The sequence below is a fragment of the Carassius carassius genome, chromosome 39 (assembly GCF_963082965.1).
Source record: "Carassius carassius chromosome 39, fCarCar2.1, whole genome shotgun sequence".
Taxonomy (NCBI): Eukaryota; Metazoa; Chordata; class Actinopteri; order Cypriniformes; family Cyprinidae; genus Carassius; species Carassius carassius.
In genome coordinates, this window is record NC_081793.1 from 1,205,991 (window position 1) to 1,221,381 (window position 15,391).

The 15,391-nt window shown below is 32.8% G+C and overlaps 1 protein-coding gene across 3 annotated transcripts in view; it reads left to right on the forward strand.

Moving 5' to 3' along the window:
• The window catches only part of LOC132121161 (zinc transporter ZIP11-like), a 105,439-nt gene that overhangs the window by 34,480 nt on the left and 55,568 nt on the right, over positions 1-15,391 (forward strand). For 2 of the 3 annotated variants that reach the window (XM_059530343.1, XM_059530344.1), the window contains exon 5: positions 9,125-9,269. In XM_059530343.1, coding sequence (XP_059386326.1) covers positions 9,125-9,269 — 145 coding nt within the window. The remainder of the gene's footprint in view (positions 1-9,124; positions 9,270-15,391) is intronic. The other variant, XM_059530345.1, reaches the window with a different exon arrangement.

A 15,391-nucleotide genomic window follows, 5' to 3' on the forward strand; every position in this document is an offset into this window, starting at 1 on the left:
TGTCTGTCTGTGTGTGTGTGTGTGTGTGTCTGTGTGTGTGTGTGTCTCTGTCTGTGTGTCTCTGTGTCTGTGTGTCTCTGTCTGTGTGTCTCTGTGTCTGTGTGTGTGTGTGTGTGTGTGTGTGTCTCTGTGTCTGTGTGTCTGTCTCTGTGTGTCTGTGTCTGTCTCTGTGTGTCTGTGTCTGTGTGTCTCTGTCTGTGTGTCTCTGTGTCTGTGTCTGTCTCTGTGTGTCTGTGTCTGTGTGTCTGTCTCTGTGTGTGTGTGTCTGTGTGTCTGTGTCTGTGTCTGTGTGTGTGTGTGTGTGTGTGTGTGTGTGTGTGTGTGTCTGTGTCTGTGTCTCTGTGTCTCTGTGTCTCTGTGTGTCTGTGTGTCTGTGTCTGTGTGTGTGTGTGTGTGTTTGTGTGTGTGTCTGTCTGTGTCTCTCTGTGTGTCTGTGTCTCTCTGTGTGTGTGTATGTGTGTGTCGGAGATGGAAATGCAGTCTTTCTTGACCTATTGGTCAAGATCATATCCAATGTGTTTTAACAGACTGCAGTCTTCTTTATTTGTGTTTGAGGGTCTCTAACATCTATGTCGTAGTTTGATGTACATTCTCTGAAGAACTTTGACCTAAAATTGTTAAACAACTGGTATGTCCAAAGCAGATTTTTATTTTTTTTATTTCTATTTTATTTTATTGAAATTTAAATTTAAATTTTATTTTTATATGTATTTTTATTTTATTTAGTTTTATTTTTTAATTCGTACTTAATTTAACTATTTTATTTTATTTTAATTTATTTGAAATGTTGAATTCAGCTCTAAAAAGCTCTACATTCTGTTCAGATTAATAACCCTACATTATTAGCATGGTCATAAAAGTCATGTAGTGCAGTATGATTAATTTGAGTATTTTTTTCATGACATTTAACTATAAAATAGTTTATATATTTTAAAAATATGTGGTCATTTCTATATATATGTTATTGTTCTGTGAATTAAATATTTGCGGTGTATTTAAATGAATTGAAATTGGAATGTCCTTTTGATTATTGGTTATAATCTAAATGTAAAATCGGATTAAAACTTTTGAAGAGTACGTAAAAAATAAATAAATTGTGAAGTCTTTGTAGTAATAAATAAAAATTACATTAAAACTTAAATAAAATACAAATTACATTAAAAATAAACAAAAATTCCATTAAAATAATAACAATAATAATAATAATTTTGAACTTGTATGACTTTCTTTTTATGTGCAACACAAACTTTTGAGGAATGTTTTTGCTACACAGCAAATTTGAAAGTATTAAAGTAACACTCACAGTGAGAAAATTAACACTTTTTCTGGGTTTATATAGGTCCACACTAAATAGTGTTAAACTAACACTTTAAATAGTGTTACTTTTTTTACACTTGCTTAGAGTAAAAACAACACTGTAAGTGTTTAACATTAACACCATAGTGTTAGTTAGTGTTGAAACTACACTAGTTGTGTCAATAATTTTAACACCAAGAGACTTATTTCCACACTAATGTAGTGTTCATACAAACCCTGATTAAGGAAATTAAAAGTAAAAAAAAAAAGAAAGTAAACACGCTGTATCAATTTGAAATTGTATTTTTAACACGGATGTAACAAATACACCAACACAAAAGATACAATTTATTCACCATCATCTGACCATAGAGACACTGCCCTCAATCCTTTCTGATCACAAACCACAGAAAATACCTTATCTTCCCCAGATTCTAAAATAAGAACACTTACGTTTAAAACTGCTAACAAACATTGCCATTACCTCAGTTTGCTAGCTAAGTGGTGCAGCTTAACGGCCTCGAGATCCTGTCAGTAGTCTGACGAGTTATCTGAAAAGAAATAATGTTAGCACTCTGGCAATGTTGAGAAATGTACTAATATTATTCTGAACGGTGAGAAACGTACACAAAACACGAAAATTAGTCAGTTTAAATGGTTATAAAATCATCTTGGTCGTCCGCCATTAATCATAAAGGAATTAGTGTGCAAGGACCGGAAATTTGATCAACTCTGACTCAACACCAGAATCAACACTTTTTAACTCTGATAAATTAACACCATAAAAACAACACTAAACAACACTGGTTTTTTTGCTGTGTATGACTGGGTCTGTCATGCTCCTAGTTGACAAAAAAATAAATAAAAATAAAAATTGTGTGCCGAACAAACTGAAATTCAACTGATTCACTGAAAACTTTGAGAATTATTAGTTGTGCAGCTAATGGCTCCTGATTTGTACTTTATTTGATATTTTGTGTGACACAAGTACATTTTCTGGAGCTCTGTTCCTTTAAACAGTCTTTAACTTCGACAAATTTGAATAAATTGTGAAGTTTGGAAGTGAAATGTCGTGCGGTGATAACTGCATGTGCATCTGCATATCTTCAGCCACAGGAGCGGCGAGACCCACACGGCCCACCCTCATGAATCCTCAATCACACGGGGATAAAAATAGCTGCAGGAGAGCGGGAAAGTGGGGGAAAATTGCTGGTTTTCTTAGCAGATTTGCCACGAGCTTTGTCGGTGTGCATTTGTGAGCAAGAACTGCATTAGTTAGAGGTCTTGCTGTATTAACATGCATGTTCAGGCTGTTTTTTGATGTCTTGGACATGTTGCTTGCACGTGTGCAGGTGGTTATATAAGCTGCGTAACTTTAGGGAGCCAGTGCCAGACCTCAAGGAGCACAAGGAGCTTCACTCAAGACATGGTTTGTTGTCCTGATGCTCATATTTAAGGGGGACTCGAGAGAGTCTGTCCTGTAGTGATTAATGAAATGCTCTGCTCCTTCATCACTGCCTGATTTCACATCAACAGGTTGAAGTGACCATGTGGCTTATTCTGGACGAGGACCAGAAAATGCCCAATTGAGCTGCATCTATTACAGCTTTTATAATTCTAGTCTAATGTGAACATGAGTGTAAAGTGGCATTACGTTTAGAGCTGCCTACGGTGCATCAGATTTCTTTGTGCATGTTGTTTTCAGTCGATCGGTAGGCGTGCCATCTGAGATTATTAACAGCATGTCTGCAATTTAACTGACTGGTTGGTTGTCACGCAGTTTTCTCCTCAAGCGCACACGGGCTTATTGGAGCTCTATTTCGTGCCACTGGTCGCCTGGTGTCAGAGGTCAAACTGATGAACTGCGTTCATGCCTGTGTTGAACTTTGTCGTGCATCAGTGATATGAGGCATTAGCTGTTGGGCTGCTTGACCCAGTCTCACCCTGTTTGTGTGACACAATAAGTTCAGAGGTCAGAAGGGTCAGATGAAGCTCACCTGCTGTCCACTCCTCTTAGTTTCATCTGTCGCTCTGCTAGAATTGCAGAACAAGGTGCTTGTTAAAGGACAAAAATGCTTAAAGAAAAAAAGACATATAAAAACATACATGTATATTATATATATGATTTATATGACATTATATTAATTATATGATGGTTATTAAGATTAAAATTGTATAATTAAACATTAAAATGACATAAAATGTGTGTGTTCTATTCACATAAAATTAATATAGAGGATTTAATATTGTATATTTTTTGTATTATTTTATTGTATATTTTAAAATAATAAAAAAATATATAATTTAAATATAATAATTTATTAAATTGTAATATAAAATAATTTAATAAAATTTTTCTAATTTTATATATATATATATATTTGTTTTTTATAAAAAAAATAAATAAAAAATAGATAAATATTACGATAAATATAAATGATAAAAAATGTGGTTATATAAAAATAATGAATATAATTTTAAATCAGTTAAATTCATATGATATCATATATTATATAAATTATTTTCATGTTATAATAATAAGTATTTATTAATGTATTTAGTTTAGATTTTAATATACAGTAAGTTACAAATAAAAGTATGTGTGTGTGTGTGTGTGTATATATATGTGTGTATATATATATAATTAGAAAGTTTTTTATTAAATTATTTTATATTACAATTTAATAAATTATTATATTTAAATTATGATATTATTTTAAAATATACAATAAAAAAATATACAGTATAAAATCCTCTATATTAATTTTATGTGAACAGAACACACACATTTTATGTAATTTTAATGTTTAATTATAACATTTTAATCATAATAATCATCATATAATTAATATAATATGTCATATAAATTATATAGTTTAATTAATTTGTATATTTAATATAATGAATTTTATATATTCATTTTTAGATATTTTATATAATCACATATATTAATAGTAGTGAACAAAAGAACCTGCGGAGCAACTGATTGGACACTAAAATCTGGTTTGTTTACTTCTAAAGCGCATATATTTGCATAATTGTTAGAAAGCTGTTCCAGTGTTGCTGTGGGGCTTGATCTGGTGCGAATCCTGTAATTGTCTCTTTTTATTATTTTTGTCTTTTGAATGCCACCTTTTGAAATCAGTGCTCAGTAACATCACTGTGACTCTGCCAGGACCCTTAGCCAGCGCTGTCAACCAGCTGCCGTAAAGACTAATGATTCACCAAGCAGTGCTGGCGTGCATGAATATATTAGCATCATAGACGCATATAAACAGCATAAACAGTGCATCATGAAGCAGCTTTAACATGAGCTTCTCTGCTGCAGCATTGGCTTTCGTGAGTTTTCTTTCAATCTTTTAGACATCTTTAAACAAGCCGTCCATCTGAGCTCACCTGCTCTTTTCTGCATTCAGTAACTCCTCATTACCCTGCTGCCCAGATAACGCAAAATCGCTTTTACTTTGTGTTGAGGAGCCAGTCAGAGAAGTTTTTTGCAATGACATGGAGACTCTTGAGACTCTTTGAAGTGCTTTGCAAGCCTCTGTTTTGATTTGTACACTTATGAGCATCTTAATGTGGAAAGGTCAGACAGAAAAAGCATTTAGGTTTATGGGAATTGCATACATTGCAGCTATATTTAACATGCTGTCCTATATAGCAGTGTAAGATGAGGAAAGATGACCCCTGTATTGAATGGCTGTGCTTTTATTAATCTTGACCTTTCATCGGAACAGTTTGAGTTTAAATGATCACTTTTTAGTCAAGGTTTAGATATTAGAAGTGTATTATTTCAGTCTGCTTGGTTATGTGGCTTTTAAATTTGATTTGGAATTGGAGTGAAATGTTCAAGAAGGATTCCATTTGCATGTTTGTGTATTTATTAGTGCATTAAATAAGTATTAAAAAATGCATGATGTTATTATTTAAGAATTCAGTGAATTAGATTTTAAACACCTTTATTGTTTATCATAACCTGTAAGCTAATTGATTGAATTCATTTGCATTCATAGTATTTCGTGGCATCTTTTTAAAATAAATTAATAAATTAATAGATAAGTAGATGAATAATCTCATAGAATTAGGCTAATTTGCAATTTTAATTCACAATTTATTTATGTAATTATCTTCATTTAATCAAAGGTCTGTTTATATAATAGAATTGTACATTGTGTATTATTCAACTAAATTGTCAAAAATCATGCATTTGCATGGAATGTTTAATATTTTATGCTATATTTTTAATATAAATTAAAGTAATAAAAATAAAATAAAAATTTAATAAAATATAAATACATTTGCATAGAGAATGTGATATATTACTTGACATTGTTCAAAAAAATAAATAAATTCTATATATATATATATATATATATTATAACTCATGTATTTTACATTTTGCATGTATTTTTATTTATGCAAAAATGAACCCAGTTCCCCATGTTTTACAATTTAATGCTATGAGCTATCAAATTCTTCCATTTGTTTTCTTAAATAATATGCATCATTTTGAACGTGCTCTAAATATATTGCATATCCATTAGAAGTCCTTCCAGATCTGAGAAATTAGTGTCTGGAGTGGGGTCTGTTTTGAGGTTGAACTCAAAAATAGACGCTGAAATAGATTTGTAAGGTCGAGAGGAGTCTTGGAAAAGGGAACAGATGCATAACATGTTCAATTTGAGATTGGAAACTCGATATGGCGAGATTGAGATTGGCTGGTGTTGAAAGAGAAGATGGGTTGGAGGTTAATATCGGGCTCGTGGATGAGAGATCTTGAAGATGTGGCACACTGTGTAGTATACTCTGAACAGGCCAACATATTCGTGTTTTCGGATGATTCCTAATGCCTTCTGTCTACCTTTGGACTCCGTGATGGATAGAGACTTCAAATGAGCTTTCTTTTGCAACTCTTTGCTTTTTAATTTTAATTGAATCTCTGAGAAGGTCCTTATTTTTGATTTTGGTAGGAAATGCAAGCTATTTTGGGGAGATTCCTATATGCAACGGCATCCAAAGGTCAATTGAAAAACTAGGATTTCAAATTAAATTTTAACCTGAAAATAAAAAAAAGGTTTAGGGTGAATTTTGAGCTGTTTTGGGGAGATTGCCCCACCAGTGCAAACACATCCAAAGTGAGAACTAAATAACTGGGATTCAAAATCCAATTAAAAACTGGAGGGAAAAAAAGGGTTTATTATAAGATAGTAAGCAAGAGATATTTAAAATTATGACTTGGTAAATAAGCAAATTTGTGAAAATCACTTCAATTTAAAGCCAAAATATCATTTGGATAGCTCATTCTCAAATCATGCTGGATAGTATGATCAGTCAGATTTGTATGGTTTTATGTTTTATTTGTGTTTATTGGGGGAAATTTCAGTTATTTTGGGGAAATTTGCCCGTCAATTCAAAGATGTCTGAAGGTCGAATTGAAATTCTGGATTCAAAATCCACTTTAAACCTGAAATAAATAAATATAAAAAAATGGTTAATTTGGTTAAAATGTACATAATATGCAATTTAAAGCCAAAATGCTCTGTGGATTCTCCAATCACGCTGGATAACATAATCATGAGTCAGATTGTTATTCTAATACATTTTTAATTTGTGATTTCAGGATGAAGTTTAAGCTTCAAAATCTAATTATTACTTCAAGATATTTTGGGGAAATTCAGTGCAAACGCATCCAAAGGTGGAATCGATATAACTGAGATTCAAGATCTAATTAAAAACTGGAGGGGAAAAAAAAGTTAGTTAACATAATAAATGCAAGATATTGAAATAATGCAATAGTGAAATAATGAAATAAATTGTGCCGTTCGCTTTAGTATAAAGCCAAACTTCCATTTGGATTCTTAGATCATTGTCAAATCATGCTGGATAACTTGATCAGTAAATTGTAGATTGTAATGAAAGTAAAGTAATTATTATAATGCTTTTTTTAATGCATGAAATTAGAATGAGAAAGTAATATAATGAGGAATAGAAAACTTCACTTACTGTGTTTTTGCATTGTTATTTGAGTAAATGATTCTGTGGCTCGCTCATGAAGACAGTTATTTGTTTCTTTCCTGAATAATGGTTGGAGTGAATGAATCAGTGACTCACTCATAAAGACTGTAACTTGTTTATTTATTCCTGAACGAATCAGTGTATTTTAACAACCGTCTGAGTGAATGAATCATTGACTCAGTCATGAAGCATTACTTGCTTAATTCCTGAAAGAATCAGTGATGTTGAATAGGTTGTTTGAAGGAATGATTCAATGACTAACTCACAAGGAGTCACTTGTTTTGTTTCTGAACGAATGCGTTTTTCACCAAATCGGTTGAATGAGTGATTCAATGACTCACTTATTGACAGCCATTTGTTGCCACCTACTGACTTAACTATGTAACTTACAGCATGCAGCAGCTTTTTAACCCTCTATTCCCAAGATGATTTTAGTGGATTTATGGGGTCAGTCCTCAAGTTGTTCATCACATTATCTAATACTTTGTATGCTTACCATAGTATATGAAAATTTCACCGTGCTTGTGTTTTCGAAAGAAAGACAAACATATGGGTCGATATCACAGACTGAACCACATTGGCATTGGTGATGTCTAGACAGATCGTGTCAGACTGTGTCTTCGGTCATGTTTCTAGATGACGCATACAAAAGGCTTTCACTGTGTCTGATGTAAGCTTTATTACAGGTGAGATCTCACTGAATTGCATTCATGTTGTAAATGCAGCGGCTCGTCACTTGATGTTGTTTTATTGTTAATACATGGCTCTCTGGAACACTTGATTCTGATTGGTCCGATTCAGCTGAACTCAAATGTGTGTGAATAATGATGATTACGCTGAGAAATCAACCTGCTTTGCATGACCGTTTCGTATCTCTACAAGTAATTACATTTTGTTTGTTTATTTACGTATTTAAAACAATTTCAAAAGAAAAGGATTATCTGATTTGAATAAATAAGTCATGGTAATAGTTAAGTAAATAAATAAAATCATGCTATTTATTCATTTATTCATTCATTCATTCATTCATTCACTTAAGCACATGTTTATGTACATCAAAACAATACTAAAATAAATTACTTTTAATTTATTAATTTATTTTAAGCAATAATGGTTACTCTAAGTAGATAGATAGATAGATAGGTAGATAGATAGATAGATAGATAGATAGATAGATAGATAGATAGATAGATAGATAGATAGATAGATAGATAGATAGATAGGTAGATAGGTATAGATAATATAACATTATTTATTATTTCATTTATTTAAGCATCCATGCTTGAACAACAAAACAATAAGAAAATAAATTACTTAATTTAGGAATTTATTTGAATAAACAATTGATGCTCACTTTAAATAAATAAATAAATAAATAAGTTTAAATAACAGTGTGTAAACATTCAAACATGACTAAAATTTATGTATTAATTTATATAAAAAAACATGGTTAATTAATAAATAAATTAAGTAACTGGGTGCAAACATTCAAACAATGCTAAAATAATTTTCTTAATTTATTAATTTATTTCAATAAATAAAATATGATTAATTAAGTAATAAATAAGTACAAATGAATGGATGAACTAAAAATAATTTATTTACTGAAGAAACTGTTTGAACATCAAGACAGTACTGAAATAAAACAATTCCTATTTAAATTAATTTATTAAGGTATTCCAGTAAATAAATTATGGTTACTTCAGTAAACTAATACATTTATTTATTTAATTATTTACTTACTTACTTATGTATGTATGTATGTATTTTACCAAAATCATTCATATCAATCATTTAATGATTTCTTTTTCAGGGTGTGGGGACGGATCCTCATATGGCTCTGGTGCTGCCGTCTGATGCCAAACAGGCCAAAGAGAAGAAGAAGAGCTCGATGACCGGCCTGTCGGAGGAGGAGGAGCATCTGTCCATCAGGATAGGTAGAGCAGGAGTTCACTCAGGCAAGCTCTTCTTCACCATCCCACAGTTTTCCTCTCACTCTCACACTCAGCGTCAGTGCTGCACTGATGGCTCTCTGGCTCTCAATCACCCTCCTGACGCTTTTTACAAATCACACTCTCTCTTCATCGTTGGTTCTGTCTTGAAACCTAGTGACTTGCCTACCCCAAAAATTATTTGTGGCATTATTGCCACACAGTGTGTAAAGCTTTCAGTCTCTTCTGCTCACCAGAGCTGCATTTATTTAATTAAAAATACAGAAAAAAAAATTTAAATATTATTAGAATGTTAAACGGCTGTATTCTGTGTGAATCTGTGTTAAAGTGTAATTTATTTCTGTGATGCTCCGCTGTATTTTCAGCATCATTCCTCCAGTCTTCAGTGTCACATGATCTTCAGAAATCAGAATAATATGATGATTTGCTGCTCAGTGTTTAAACATGCTGATGAATATTTGTTTTAGAAATTGATACATTTTATTTTTCAATACTCTTTGAAGGATAGAAAGTTCTAAAGAACAGCATTTATTTTAAAATAGAGATACTTTGTAACATTATAAATGTCTTTAATGTCACTTATGATTAATTGAAAGCATCCTTGTTGAATTAAAGCAAAGCTCTAAACACTGATGAGTTACAAAATGCATTGCAATCAACTGCATGTGAGGAAGATTTACTTTGAATAACAATAAATATCCCTTTAATGTGATCATTTACTCCAGAAATGATTTACTCTCATTTGTCTTCATGCCAGAAGTGTAAGCTGTACATTGCATGTTATATGAAGAACACAAAAGGATAATTTTTTGAGATGTGTGCAGCTCTGTTGTGTATAAAGGTAATACAAAAACATCATGTAGTGTAAACGCACTTTAAAAGTAATCAACATCTCACTCGTGCACCTTCTGAAGTCAAACTAATGTTTAATGAGAGATGCTTCTGGGTTTGGTAAATAATGTTAGTGAATGAACTGTGTGTCACTGGGTGTTATAATGTTGCTCTGTTGAAGAGCAAGTTCACTAGGTTTTGCGGCAGTGTTTCAGATTCACATACACAAACACACTTGTTTTCTTCTTCTTTATAGTTATAATTTAATCCGTGTCCTCTCTTAATTATTGATTGCACATCTGTCCTTCTGAGACGGTGTTGCTGCTCTTAAGTCTCTTTGCTGTAGTGTGCACTACAGAGGGCTGGTGGTGGGGCTCTTTAAACCGCTTTGACATGAATCGAGTGCAGAAGGAACAAATGGTTTTCTCCAACGATGCTTAATGCAACATTTATGGAGATATTGCAATATAACTTTTGCAATTTACCATCATGAAAAGAACTCTGGCGGATCAGATATATGCACAACTCAAGTTATTTTAACGTAATCTTAATATAATAAATGTAGCTGCAATGGAAGTTAGAATTTTGGTTTTTAATTTATAATATTTTATAATATTCTCTAAATTTAAAAGTTATACTTTTTTAAATGTTCTATAACAGTTTGACCCAATTAAATGTAAAAAAGTTTGTTTTACTGCAAACATATTTATGATAAACAATATAGTATAAACAATATTTATATTTATAAAATTAAAAGAAGAAAAGAAAAATATAAAAGTAAAATATAACCTTTAAAAATGTTTTCACATGAAACTGCAGCCATGTAAGAAAATCTATATTTATTATTATTATTATTATTATTATTATTATTATTTAATTTGAAGTAATTTCACCTTTTGCACACACACACACACACACACACACACACACACACACACACACACACACACACACACACACACACACACACACACACACACACACACACACACACATATATATATATATACAAGAAAAAACAAAAAAGAAATATATAGGATTAAATGAGCAAATTGACTAAATGGGATGTCAGTTTAGTGTAATTATGACATTTTTGCTATGGTTAATGGCATTATCACTCTTATATAATAATTTCATGATTGTAATCAGCTGCTGCATTAAACCATTTACACACAGGATTAAAATGACTCTCACTGGGCTTTTGTGAATATCATGATTATCAGCAATTATTGCCCGCAGTAATGCCTGTGGGAATGCACTAGTCATTTATTCATGTATGGACAGCCAAACAATGCTTAAATTATTTAATTTATTTCAATAAATAAAATATAATTACGTTAAGTACTGTAGTTAAGTAATAATAATAATAATAAAAAAATATAATAATTTAATTACCTATTACTTTAAATAAAAGTTGTTTTTAAACTGTTTAAGAACATCAAAACAATAATAACTACATTTATATTAATAAATTATTTTAGTGCTATGTTATGGTTACTTTAGCAAATAAGTAAACAAATAAGAAAATTATTTATTTTTTGCCATGATTTATGGTATTATTTATTTATTTTGTTATTCATTTATTTATTGAGCTCAACTCAACCATTCAAATTATTGTAAGAAAAAAGGATTAATATTTCATTTTCTGATTTTGTTTTATAACATTCATCCTAAAATGACTAGCACCTACAGTTTGCATTTGCTTTGATTAATTTTGTATATTTTACTTTTATTATTATTATATTTATTGCTAGAAAACCAAAGAAATCATGGTTTGTACACCGTATGTATGAAGTATGTGTCAATATTTTGGAGTTTTTATTTTCTGTTTTCAATGAAATTGTAAAGTTTTTGTTATGTTTTTTTTAAATGTATGTCTATTTATTGTTGATACATTTTTATAGTTTTAGTTATTTTAGTGCACCAAATTAATTAGTTTGTTGTATTTATTTTTTCAGGTTTAGTTTAGTTATAATAACCCTGTAATAACCTGAATATGAACAGGGTTGAATGACTCTGCTTTGAATGTGCTCGTGTCTCAGAGTTTTGCTGGTCTCAGATCAGTGTAAGTGAGGGAGAATCTCTGGTGTGTGTGTGTGTGTGTGTGTGCTGACGTGAGTGAAATGAGGCCGATAGTGATGCTCTGAAGGCAGATTACATCGCACTGACCACATCACATGCTTACAGAGAGCTGCATGTGTGTGTGTGCATGCTGTTTCTTCATTAAAGCCATAAAAATAAATTAAATTCACCCTCAGCTTTGCAACGATTCCGTGCTTGCACACAATAACACAAAGGGGTCAATATTAACGGTGTTTTTCTGGCAAGCGATCTAATCTTCTGCTTACTCCTGTGCTGCTATTGAAAGACTGTGATCAGCTGCTTTCTCTCAAACTGGCTTCTCTTGATTGATCTCAAACAAGAATAAATCAGCTAACAGTTTCCATGAAGGTTATATATGCAATGAATTATGAAGGTATACAAAATGCCTTATAGCATCATAATCTAGACAAATAAAGACAAAAAAGTATATTTTAGCATTCTACTGTATAAATAATCAAATTATCTATATTATTAATTCTAATTATATTAGAAATAATATTAATATTTATTCTTTTAATATTTAGAAATTTGAAAGGATTTTTTTCTACCAGAAATTTTATTTCTCCTCTTAGCTACTCACAATTTATTTCTATATAAAATATAATAAAAATATTAGAAAAAAAGAGTAGATGTAGTTTTTAATTAATAAAGTATTTAAGTTAAAACTTTATATATTTTTTTATAATCCAATGCACGAAAGCCAGATCGATGACAACTAGTCTGAGAAATTTAGATTTAATTTTAGAATGAAAAAAAATAATAATTGAACTTTTTCTAATCATGTTTAAAAAATTTTACTGACTAAATACCACAAAATCAGATGAAGTGCAAAAAAAATGCTGTTGTAATACCTTTAGAATGAATTTTCATATAGAGGTTTCATGGAAAGTGTTTCTCATTTAGTGATTTCCTGTGGGTGCTTTTCCTTTCCAGCCATCACTGTACACAGCATCCATCAGACCCGATCAGAACAAGAGAGAGAAATGTGGGCTATACGAGTGAAGATGTCTGCTTGCCTTTTCTTACATCATATAAAGATAAAACCAATGCAAACTGTTCGTTTTCATGCTTTTGTTGTGGAAAGTATAGCAGGTTTTGTTCTGGCCAGTGTTTCTCAGCACTGCACATTTCTCTTGTTCCAGCAGCTGATTCAGTGTCTGTTGTGAGACAGTGAGGATGTGCAGTGCTGGAGGGGCCCTGTGAGCAGGACTGTGCTTTATCTGTGCTTATGAATGTGATGCATTTATGTAGTATCAGTTAGTATAATGTCTTGGGGATACGAGCAATGTTTGCCTTTGGCCATTATGTGTTTTAGGCAAAAGTTTGCTGATTTCTCCCATCTGATGAGCTGTCTAGTTAAATTTTACAAAATCTGGAATGGCAGATGGATAAAGCATTTGGCAAATGCATAATAATAAAAATAGTAATAATGTTATACTATATATATAAGACTATATCCTATCTGTAGTAAAAACAGTATAATGGTACCCTGTCTCAGTCCTCTGAGGATATGTATACATAAATATATGTATTTTTATTCTTATATATATATATATATATATATATATATATGTATAAGTCTATGCATGAAAAGAATACAAATTAAGTAAGATAAACAAAAGAGTGAAGTGAAGTGACATTCGGCCAAGTATGGTGACCCATACTCAGAATTTGTGCTCTGCATTTAACCCATCCGAAATGCACACACACAGAGCAGTGAACACACACACACTCACTGTGAACACACAACCGGAGCAGTGGGCAGCCATTTTTTATGCTGCGGCGCCCGGGGAGCAGTTGGTGGTTCGGTGCCTTGCTCAAGGGCACCTCAGTCGTGGTATTGAAGGTGGAGAGAGAACTGTACATGCACTCCCCCCACCCACAATTCCTGCCGGCCCGGGACTCGAACCCACAACCCTTCGATTGGGAGTCCGACTCTCTAACCACCAGGCCACAACTTCCCCTATGCATGATTTAGACTATTTTATAAAAAAAACCCAATATATTAACTAGATCTAATGCTCAGCGAGAGGGAGGAAGATGGTTTTAAATGCAAAAGAAAAACACAAAAACATAAAAACACAGTTTAATCATTTAAGCTGGCCTCCCTGAATGACGTGCAAATATCCTGCTATCACACTTGCGTCTGTGTTGCACCTCTTCCTCTCTCTGCGTCAGTGTTTATAATGGGATCTGCTGTTTATTCTCCTGCTGCTGTTTTTTGTGAAATCCTTTCTCCATTTGGCCCCTGAGGCTCCTGCTTGTTATGTGAGATAGTATTTGAAGGTGAAGATAGAGATGGAGCTCATCCACCGAGCGTTTGCCAGGAAACACAGCAGGCCTGAATAGACCACATTATAGAGTCCATCCTAACTTGGCTGCGTTCAGTGCATGCATGTCTTTCACATTGCACCGACAGCAGGGTTTCGGTAGACGCAGAGCAGTGCTGTTTGTAAACACACAGTCTTCATGAATGCCAAGTAGGACGTGTGTTGCTTGATGGACCCTGGAAAAGTTTTCCTGTCAAATAACTCTAGTCATAAACGTAAAATCTGATTGATTGTTGAAAATATATGTCTATAAAATATATATGAAAATATATATGTATAAGGATTAACAGTAGCGAGCATACGCAGTTGAATCACGGTATCCCAATATCGTCCGCCGGGTTATTCGAGGAATCAACATATCAACATATTATTTTGCGGTAACCACAATTCGATGTTCGCCGAACGAGCCTTAGTTGAGAGGTGCTGGGACACCTGACAACAGAGTGGCCATTCGTGGCTCGATCTCGAAGCCCCCAGATGCTAATGGTGCGTTCACAGCACACGCGAATGAAACATTAAGCGCAAGTTATTTACATGTTAAGTCAATGCAATGAGGTGAATAGACAACCTGCGGTGTGAATTGAACGTTTCGGGTGAATCGCACGAGTTGCAAATGTGAACTTTGGCGAAATTTCGGGCCACGTTAACCAATCAGGAGCTTGAATTGCCATTCATAGACGTACAAGTCCTTTCCGCGCATGTTCCTCCAAATGAACCTCAGAAGGGGTCTGTCCTCTGGTAGGAGTCTCACTTGGTGGAGAATACCATGTATATCCCCACTGATGGCGACTGCATGCTGCCTGTACCGCAGAAGGACTCCACGCAGCGAGGGTAGGACCTAGAAGCAACTGCTGGTTAAGAGAG